The sequence below is a fragment of the Thamnophis sirtalis genome, unplaced genomic scaffold (genome assembly GCF_051295495.1).
Source record: "Thamnophis sirtalis isolate CommonGarterSnake01/CBP01778 unplaced genomic scaffold, rThaSir2_p1.2 scaffold_4, whole genome shotgun sequence".
Lineage (NCBI taxonomy): Eukaryota > Metazoa > Chordata > Lepidosauria > Squamata > Natricidae > Thamnophis > Thamnophis sirtalis.
This window is the reverse complement of record NW_028261384.1, coordinates 110,391,170-110,401,845: the sequence shown is the minus strand read 5'-3', so window position 1 is coordinate 110,401,845 and position 10,676 is coordinate 110,391,170. Positions and strand designations below refer to the sequence as shown.

The following is a 10,676-nucleotide window of genomic DNA, read 5'->3' as shown; positions in this document are numbered from 1 at the left end:
AAACTATTCACCTGAAAATTTAACTCTCTCAGAATGGAAAGGCTAATCAAAATCCACTGCTGACTTTCTTGCCTAAAATTGAGAATAAATATTTTTACATAAGAATAGGCTATAATTTGGGGGTCTGTGCAGAGAGGCTTGGGAGGAAATAAAGAAGACGTTGTTATAAGAGTCACTTCTAGCGAATAAAGAAACAAACAAAAAGTTACTTTAATAAATACTAGACAGTACTTGTGGACTTGAAGTGCCCAAAGAACTTTCTGAAAATCCTTTTGGAAGCTTGGAATTGCCTAATTTAATTTTCCTTTTCTTCTAGATACTATACTTCTTAATAAAATGGATAATATGTCATCCCCTTCCAATTTTCTGCTCCTTCAGTTCTCAGCAGTCTGGGAATTACAGATTCTGCATTTTCTTCTGTTCCTGATACTGTATCTGGCAATTGTTTTAGGGAATCTCATAATTATTTCTGCTGTTATTTTTGATCATAACCTTCACACTCCCATGTATTTCTTCCTGATGAACTTAGCCATTCAGGACCTTGGCGCTGTTTCTACTATTATTCCCAAATCCATGGCCAATTCTTTTATGAACTCTAGAAACATTTCTTATTCTGGATGTGTGGGTCAAGTTTTCTGCTTTGTATCCTTTGTTGAATCTGATTTCTTCCTCCTCACAGTCATGGCATATGATCGTTATGTTGCCATTTGTCATCCGCTGCACTATGGGATGGTGATGAATAGACAAGCTTGTGCACAAATGGTGTTTTGTGCTTGGCTGATGGGAATTTTCAATGGAGCAATGCATACTACAGGAACATTTGAAGTCTCCTTTTGCTCTAATGTTGTTGATCAGTTCTACTGTGAAATCCCACAGTTACTCAAGCTATCTTGCTCTGATTCATACCAACATGAACTTACTATTCTGGCAATCAATATTATGATAGAGGGAGCTTGCATTGTCTTCATCATCATAACATATGTGCTGATCTTTACAACAGTGCTAAGAATCCCTTCTGTTCATGGAAGACAAAAAGCCTTTGCAACCTGCCTTCCACATCTCACTGTATTTTCCATATTGATATCCACTGGGTGGTTTGCCTATTTAAAACCACCTTCTAATATCCCATCTAGTTTGAATTTGGTACTGACTATGATATATACCTTTGTCCCACCTCTGCTGAATCCTGTAATCTATAGCATGAGAAACAAAGATCTCACAGTTGCCATCACAAAATTATTTCTTTCAGCATGTTCTGCTATAGAAACATATTTTAATGTTTCCATGTCACAGTGAGTTTTGCATTGACTTAATCATACACTGTATTTAGGTAGATTAAATATATTTTAAATAGGATATCATCAAAATTTAGGCAAAACCGTGTTCCAGAAAGATTTAAAACTAATAGAAGGTTGAAACTTGAAATATTGACAATTTTCTGAAGTGGGAAAATATTAAATATCCTAATAAAACACAATAATTGTAAAAAAGATAGTGTTCTAATGTATTTGTTTATTCCCAGTGTTTTGGAAATGCAAAGTTGATTTTTTTTTTACTTTTGACTCAATTCTATTTTATACATTTTATTCTCCTCCTTCTTTTTCCTAGTCTACACTCATGGTATACCAAGGTAGTCCTTCATTCAAATATAGTTACAACTATACATATACTAAAGAAAATACATTTGATTATGTAGTTGAGGTATAGGTAACTTTATTAAGCATCCCCAACAATTGTTTAGTTTTTTTTAATATAAACTAAGATTACATAGGTGTTTCCTGGAATATTCCTTTTTAAACTCTTATAATATAATATCTTGTTTATATTGAGCTGTTTGCACAGTCTCTACTACAGTATCTTACATGCAAACCAGAAGTATTTAGCCAAGGAAAAACAAACAAAAATAATTATGCATTTGTTAAAGAAGCTTTACTTCTGGAAGTGAAAGTATAGATATTGTATACAACAATCAAGACATTATTTGTTCTGTAAATTAAAGGAAGTATGAACAAATCTCTAACCACATTTTCCCACTCATAGACTTAAGACTGCTAAAGTAAGCTCCTGAGAAATGGGTGCTCTGAGGAATATTACATAATTAAACAAATTGTTTTATTTAGCATTCTTATATTAAAATAAATTGAAGAGCATTTCTCTTCATCTTGAATACTGCCACAGGTACATGAGAAAAGTACCTAAGATTTTACCTTCTATTACAAGCTGTTGAATCTAAAAAGCTGAATGGAAAATAAATCTAGAATCAATGAATTCCTCCTGCATGGCTTCCCTGATACTGAGGAGCTAAGAATAATCCATATCATTGTTTTTTTAATAATTTATTTGGCAGCCCTCATTGAAAACCTCATCATCATCACTGTCATTGTTTATAGCCATCAGCTGCATTCACCCATGTATTTTTTTCTAGTCAATCTATCCTTGCAAGATTTCGGCTCCATTTCTGTCACAGTTCCAAAGTCAATTACTAATTCCTTGATGAACACAGAAGCCATTTCTTACTCTGGATGTCTCTGCCAAGTTTTCTTCCTTGTTTTCTTCATCCTATCTCACTTCTTTCTCCTTGGTGTCATGGCCTATGATCGTTATGTAGCCATCTGTAACCCACTGCATTATGAGACTATACTAAACAAAAAAGCCTGCATCAAAATGGCAACCAGTGTCTGGATGTGTGGGCTGTCTTATTCAATGCTCCATACAGGAAATATGTTTATGGTGAGGTTCTGTTCAAAAATCATCAATCAGTTTTTTTGTGAAATTCCTCAGTTGCTCAAAATATCTTGCTCTGACTCTTATGCTGCAGAAGAATGGATACTTGTTCTAGGTTCTTCTTTAGCATTCATTATTTTTCTTTTAATTGTTTTTTCATATGTGAGGATTTTTAAAGCAGTTTTTCAAATCCCATCTATCCAAGGGAAGCAGAAAGCCTTCTCTACTTGCTTACCTCATCTCCTAGTCATTTGTATTTTTATGGTAAGTGGTACCTTTGCATACCTGAAACCCATATCCAGCTCCCCATCAACATCAGACATCCTGGTTTCTATGTTTTACTGTGTGGTGCCACCAATCATGAATCCAATGATCTACAGCATGAGGAACAAGGAACTCAAAATGGCAATCTGGAAACTGATCCTCAATATTTTTTCCAACACCTTGCCCCAATTTTTCAGTTTTGTGTAGTTTAATAAATTATGTAAATTTTTGGCCATTTTGTGGGTGCATATACAAATATTAAACAAAACTTTTCTTAAGTAAATCAAATTGGTAAATTAAATGGAACTGATTCAATATGTTAGACTTTCTCTTTGTGAAATTGATAACACCACCATTCTTTTATGAAGCCATAATTTTTGTTTAGAACAGTGGTATACAAATGTGAGCAACATGCATTCAATAAAACTTAATCCAGTTAAAGAAATGTATTGTCACAGACCAGTGTATAGAATTATATCTCTGTGATACAACTTAAGGAAATGCAGGTGAATGCTGTCTGTGCTGTTGAACACTTTCATACCTCTGTTTCTTTAAAGATGAAATACATCCATTCATTATTATATATATATGCAAAACAATAGTATAAATGTATGAAAATATACATCATGCTTTATAAATTTTACAATGGGTTTCTTACTTGTTTTTCTTTTAGGGAAGATACAATTTTCTGTTTCATTCATTCATTTTGGTTTAGGCTAGAAAGCAGAAGATTGTGAGTTCACATCCTGCCTTGGCCATAAAAGCCAGTTGGGTGACATTGGATCACTATTTTTTTGTGTGTGGATATAATTCAGTTTTTTAACTGTGCATGTGTGTGTAACTTACCTCCTTTCCTGCAATTAAGCTAAATATATGCATTAAAAAGGGGGGGGGGAGGGAAATCTGGAACACACATAAATCCACAGAACTTTGTGTCATCTTCCTATCAAATATCCAGAGCTTGCTTAGTATGATTTTATCTATGGAAGATGAACACTACTTTAAAAGGTAGTGATACAATATTTCTATAAGCCTAATAATGTAAAATCACAGCTTCCAGTTCTTCAGCTGGTGTTGGCCTTAGTTTGCATCAAGTTCTTCCCAAGAACTTGGATAGTCATGATGTATCAGTGTAGTATATTTGTGGATCTAAACAAGGCGGTTTTTTGCAATGGACAGATGGAAATGTTGTGAAAATATACATTTTCTAAGATCCCCATGGTTAGTTTATGCAATAGTTTTCAACTACTATTTTAAGATCTTGATACTTTGTGATCTTTTCCAGTTCTCTGTCTTGTGTTCTAATATCCCTTGGTTCTGCATATCCCTTTCTTTCTTTTGAGCCTGGGTTCAAATCTGATGTATTAACCACCAAGACTATCAGTGTATATTTGTAAATCCCACAATATTTTAACCTTATTATTTTCAATTTCTTTTTAAATTATGTTGCCCCCCATGATTAGTATATGATAACTTTACTTGTTATAGTTTTGTGATATTATTTTCTATTTTATCATCAATTCATTTTCTTCTAATGAATCTCTATATAAAAAGATGAGAGTTACCATTCTGAAACCATGTAGGTAAATAGATAGATGGATATTTGAATACAAATGTGTGTGTGTGTGTGTATTCATAAAATTTCACTCTTTTTAACATTCATTTAAAGTTGCAGAAGAAATAGAAAACACTAAGCAGAAATCTATACTGTGCTATGGTTCAAAAATATATAATTCAAAATTTCTACAAATCTCATAGTTATTTTCATTCTGTCCAAAGAACAATGTTTAGCTTATCAAATTATGAAAATATAAAACTTATTCTTTTCTCTTCATACATTTCACTTTCAAATTTTCCTTTGAATTAATACCTCATCTTTATGCTCAGCATCTTTGCTTTAAGGGCCTGTATTGATAGCAATTCAGAATGAATATATTCTTTTCATTATAAAATTTTGGATAAACTGGACTCATAGGGTCAGTAAGAAAAACTGACCCCATGAGTCCAGTTTATAGAAAATAGAAAAACTATTTAATATTCAAAATAATTTTAATATTATAATATGCAATGAAGATAAAATATGCAATATACTTTTAAATCATCAGGAAATAATGTATGACTAATGTATGTTGTTGCTCATTGCTCTGTAGCATCTTGACACATATACATGAAAGGGATACTCTTTTTTTTAGTTAACACAGAATCCTGAGAGCATAATAGATAATCATAATATTCATCTAGCTTGTATGTTCTTGTAAACAAAGGAGATATGCCAAGTTGACAGAAAACAAAACAGACATTTTTCGAACATCAATGGAATGAGGAGAAATGGATCAAAAGCTTTGGTTCTTGTAAATTTGGAAATAACAGGGGGATAGAGGAATTTTGGCTGGTGATTCTGAAATGGAATATGTAATTTTAAGGTGCTAATGGGGTTGGGTTTGAGAGACACAGAAATTGTTTGGAGTGTTTCATGCTGAATTCAAAGATTGCCAAAAGATTGCAGGTTTAAGAGTGATCCCAATCATTGCAAAAGCAGGAGGCAAAATCAGACCTTTTGATTAATCAGAAATAGCTTGTATAAAGTTGAAGCGAGAGAGAGGTGAAACCAAATTCAAAGTTTTATGCTCAAAAAAGGGTCAAACCCCAAAAATGAGGGTGCCAGCAAGTACAATTATCTATTATATTTTTCTCAGTAGGGTATAGAGTTAGACTATACCAATAGACATTTTAAATTGTTTGTATAAGATTATATTGTTGATGTGTGTTTGAACCCTGTGCTTTGATATGGCCTATAGGCTGATCAATAGAGCTATACTATATCAATAATGATTAAAAAATTCATATGCTCTGCAGTATACACTTCAAAATCCCTTACTTTTGTACATTTGTTGCAAACAATATCTTGACATTTCAGAGTCCCCTGTGAGATGTCCCTAGTTTAACATCTGGTGAGATCATGATGCATAAGATATTTCCTATAAAAAATATTAAAAGTGATTTTCCATTGCTAAATTCTGCTGCCGCCACCACCACCTCCTCCTCTTTCTTTTTCTCCTCCTCCTCCTCCTCCTCCTCCTCCTCCTCCTCCTCCTCCTCCTCCTCCTCTATAACCTCAGAATAACATGGTGGTATTAACTCTAATACCATCATGGTTTTTGAATAAACAAATCTGCAAATAATATTATTGTATTGTATTGTATTGTATTGTATGGTATGGTATGGTATGGTGTGGTGTGGTGTGGTGTGGTGTGGTGTGGTGTGGTGTGGTGTGGTATGGTATGGTATGGTATGGTATGGTATGGTATGGTATTGTATTGTTTTATATTAGAGCCAGGGATGGAGGTTATGCCTCCGTCCTAGTGCTCCTTGACCTCTCAGCCGCCTTCGATACCATCGACCATGGTATCCTTCTGCGATGACTGCGGGAGGTGGGGGGGAGGCACTGTTCTACGGTGGTTCTCCTCTTATCTCTCGGACAGGTCGCATTCGGTGTTGGTCTGAGGGCAGAGATCGACCCCTAGGCCCCTGAATTATGGGGTGCCACAGGGTTCGGTCCTGTCCCCCCTCCTGTTTAATATCTACATGAAGCCGCTGGGTGAGATCATTCGACGGCACGGGATAAAATACCATCAGTATGTGGACGATACACAGTTGTATCTGTCCGCCCCATGCCAACTCAGTGAAGCAGTTGATGTGATGTGTTAGTGCCTCAAGGCTGTTAGGGCTTGGATGGGGGTTAACAAGCTTGTACTCAATCTGGATAAGACCGAGTGGCTGGTGTGTTTCCCTCCTACTAATTGGCCAAGTATTCCATCTCTCAGGCTTGGGGGTCAAACAGTACGCCCCTCAGACAGGGTTCGCAATTTGGGAGTCCTCCTGGATCCACAGCTGACTTTCGAACACCATTTGTCGGCTGTGACCAGGGGGGCATTTGCCCAGGTTCGCCTGGTGCACAAGTTACGTCCCTACCTGAACCGGGAGGCCCTCACAACAGTCACTTGTGCCCTTGTGACCTCTAGACTGGACTACTGCAATGTGCTCTACATGGGGCAGCCCTTGAAGAGCATTCGGAGACTTCAGCTTGTCCAGAATGCAGCCGCGCAAGCGATCATGGGTGCACCTCGGTTCACCCACATAACACCTATCCTCCGTGAGCTGCACTGGCTGCCTATTGGTCTTCGGATACGCTTCAAGGTGCTAGTCGTCACTTATAAAGCCCTTCATGGTATTGGACCTGGGTACTTGAGAGACCGCCTGCTGCCAATTACCTCCAATAGATCGATTAGATCCCACAGATTAGGCTTCCTCCAAATTCCATCCGCTGGCCAATGCCGACTGGCGACTACCCGGAGGAGAGCCTTCTCTGTGGCTGCTCCGACCCTCTGGAATGAGCTCCCGTGGAGATTCGAACCCTCACCACCCTCCAGGCCTTCTGCAAAGCCCTTAAAACCTGGCTGTTCCGACAGGCCTGGGGCTAAAGAGCTGTTGCCCCCCACCTCGAATGGTATGACTGCTGTGTGTTTTTAAATTATGTATTGTTATGTTCCGTCTTTTATTTCTTGTTTGTACCCCCCTCCCCTGATTTGAATTGTGAGCCGCCCTGAGTCCCCCTGGGGAAAAGGGAGGCATATAAATGTAATAAAATCAAAATCAAATCAAATCAAATATTATATTATATTGTATTGTATTGTATTGTATTGTATTGTATTGTATTGTATTGTATTGTATTGTATTATATTATATTATGTAAATATAGGTATAAAATGTTTATAATATAAACAAAATATATTTGATTAATAATTGTATATTTAAACATATTAAACATTCTTAATATGTTCTTAGTTTTTTTTTTTTTTAAGATATGCCAAGATTGGATGATTGTTACATGGATGATTTTTTGACATTTCTCTCTATATATTCTCTTACATCTGAGCTATTTGTACAGTCTATACCAGATCTTTTTATATGCAACTCTGAATTAGTTAGCCGGAAAGGGCCGGGGGGGCAGGGGAGAAGGAAAAAAAACACATATATTTGTCAAAAATATATTACTTTTAATACAGGAGTCAGCCCAGAAATTATCTGATGCTACAGTCAAAGCAATCTGGAAGATGAGTACAATATTTGCTTTATAGCTTTAAGCACATCTATGTACTTTATGAGCCTTGGACCACATCTGGCCCTTTACTTGTCCCTGTCTACTCTTTCATGGCAGAGGCAGGTGTGGAAGACAGTGGAGAGGGAATTGGGGCAGGTTGGTGGCAGCAAAGCAGTGGTGGGAGAGGGGGTGCAGTGGTGGGAGCAGCAAGGAGTAGCATAGCAGCAGAAGGTAGCAGAACAGTAGGGGGCAGAATTGCAGCCTTCCACGATAGTCTGATTTTCCCATGCACCTCTTTGATAAATTATTTACTGACACCCCCACCCCTAGATTAAATGCAGAATGAATAGAGCTCTAAACACATTTCCCAACACCTACATGACTTCAGAAGTAAATTAGGCTCCTGAGAAATGCCCCTCCCCCAAGGGTAATTATGAACATCCCCTACATAAAATTATTTTTACCTAGCACTCTAATATCAAAATAAATTCTTTGAAAAACATTGAATATTGACACAGGTACATGAGAAAAGAGTGTGAGGGTTGCTCTCCTATTAGAAGCTCTGAAGTCTAAAAAGCCAAATGGAAAATGAATCTGGAGTCAGTGAATTTCTTCTGCACGGATTCCCTGATACTAAGGAACTATTGATAGTCCATATTGTTCTTTTTTTAATAATTTATTTGGTAGCACTTATTGAAAATATCATCATCATTACTGTCATTGTTTATAGCCATCAACTCCATTCACCCATGTACTTTTTTCTAGTCAATCTATCCTTGCAAGATCTTGGCTCCATCTCTGTCACAGTCCCCAAATCAATGTTGAATTCTTTGATGAACACAGAAGCCATTTCTTACTCCGGATGTCTCTGCCAGGTTTTCTTCCTTGTTTTCTTTATGATGTCTCACTTCTTTCTCCTGTGTGTCATGGCCTATGATCGTTATGTAGCCATCGGCAATCCACTGCATTATGAGACTATAATGAGCAAAAAAGCCTGTATCCAAATGGCGACTAGTGTTTGGATGTGTGGGCTGTCTTATTCTATGCTATATACAGGAAATTTGTTTTCTGGGAAGTTCTGTTCTAAAATTATCTATCAGTTCTTCTGTGAAATCCCTCAACTGCTCAAGATATCTTGCTCTACCTCATATGTTGCAGAAGAATGGTTAATCATTGTCGGTTCTTCTTTAGCATTCATTTTTTTTGTTCTAATTGTGTTTTCATATGTGAAGATTTTTAAAGCTGTTTTTCAAATCCCATCTATCCAAGGGAAGCAGAAGGCCTTCTCTACTTGCTTACCTCATCTTCTAGTGATTTGTCTGTTTCTGGTAAGTGGTACCTTTGCATACCTGAAGCCCATATCCAGCTCCCCATCAACATCAGACATTCTGGTTTCTATGTTTTACTGTGTGGTGCCACCAATCATGAATCCATTGATCTACAGCATGAGGAACAAGGAACTCAAAATGGCAATCTGGAAACTGATCCTCAATATTTTTTCCAACACCTTGCCCCCAATTTTTCAGTTTTGTGTAGTTTAATAAATTCTGTAAATTTTTTGGTCATTTTGTGGGTGCATATACAAATATTAAACAAAACTTTTCTTAAGTAAATCCAACTAATAAATTAAATGGAACTGATTCAATATGTTATGCTTTCTCCTTGTGAAATTGATAAAACTACCATTCTTTTACGAATCCTTGATTTTTGTTTAGAACAGTGGTATATAAATGTGAGCAACTTGCACTCAATAAAACTTTATCTAGTTAAAGATATGTATTGTCACAGACCAATATCTAGGATTAGATCTCTGTAGTACAACTTAAGGAAATGCAGGTGAATGCTGTCTAGGCTGTTGAACACTTTCATACCTCTGTTTCTTTAAAGATGAAATACATCCATTAATTATTATATATATTTGCAGAAATTGGTATAAATGTATGAAAATATACGTTATGCTTTATAAATTTTACAATGGGTTTCTTACTTGTTTTTCTTTTAGGAATGATACAATTTTCTGTTTCATTCATTCATTTTGGCTTAGGCTAGAAAGCAGAAGATTGTGAGTTCACATCCTGCCTTGACCATAAAAGCCAGCTGGGTGACATTGGACCACTAAATCTCTTTCCAGTCAACCTGGCATGATTGTTATTATGGGGAAAATAGGAGATGGTGGGTGTGCTGGATATGTTTATCTCCTTGAATTATTTGTAAACAACAACAAAAAAAAACCAAATAGTTTATGCCTGTCTAAAAACATTATGAGGAAAAAATAAAATAAAAAGTGAAAACATGCTCAAGCCTGCACAGAAAATGGGAAGCAAGTTTGTTTTCTTTATATGTTTAACATTCTGTTTTTAGAATAAATCTTTATGGTTGAATGCAATGTATCTAACAGGAAAGTAGGAAGTTAACAGAAAATTGATAAAAGATTTTCTTTTCTGCTGCTAAAGTTTGGTGGCAGGAAGAAATGAAATATTTTACCTAAAGTATAGCAGCCCTATTTGTGTTTCCCTGCAATTGAAGTACAGAGTTTTACATTATACATTCATCATAGGAACATGTTTAAGCTATTTTGTGTGTGTGT

The 10,676-nt window shown here is 36.1% G+C and overlaps 3 protein-coding genes across 3 annotated transcripts; all 3 read left to right on the top strand.

Annotated features, from left to right (window-relative positions):
• The first annotated feature begins 330 nt into the window (after positions 1–330).
• Positions 331–1,296, top strand: LOC106547080 (olfactory receptor 14A16-like). The gene has a single exon (XM_014064117.2). The coding sequence runs from the start codon at positions 337–339 to the stop codon at positions 1,294–1,296; it is 960 nt and encodes a 319-aa protein (XP_013919592.1). The 5' UTR covers positions 331–336.
• A 945-nt stretch (positions 1,297–2,241) lies between these two features.
• On the top strand, positions 2,242–3,195 carry LOC106547081 (olfactory receptor 14A16-like). Its single transcript, XM_014064118.2, has one exon. The coding sequence runs from the start codon at positions 2,242–2,244 to the stop codon at positions 3,193–3,195; it is 954 nt and encodes a 317-aa protein (XP_013919593.2).
• A 5,475-nt stretch (positions 3,196–8,670) lies between these two features.
• LOC148046166 (olfactory receptor 14A16-like) lies at positions 8,671–9,630 on the top strand. The gene has a single exon (XM_087714561.1). The coding sequence runs from the start codon at positions 8,671–8,673 to the stop codon at positions 9,628–9,630; it is 960 nt and encodes a 319-aa protein (XP_087570687.1).
• Positions 9,631–10,676: the final 1,046 nt, after the last annotated feature.

Bases quoted from the DNA above. Each gene is read 5' to 3' on its own strand.
- LOC106547080 (XM_014064117.2), top strand. From the start codon at position 337: ATGGATAATATGTCATCCCCTTCCAATTTTCTGCTCCTTCAGTTCTCA.
- LOC148046166 (XM_087714561.1), top strand. From the start codon at position 8,671: ATGGAAAATGAATCTGGAGTCAGTGAATTTCTTCTGCACGGATTCCCT.
- LOC106547081 (XM_014064118.2), top strand. From the start codon at position 2,242: ATGGAAAATAAATCTAGAATCAATGAATTCCTCCTGCATGGCTTCCCT.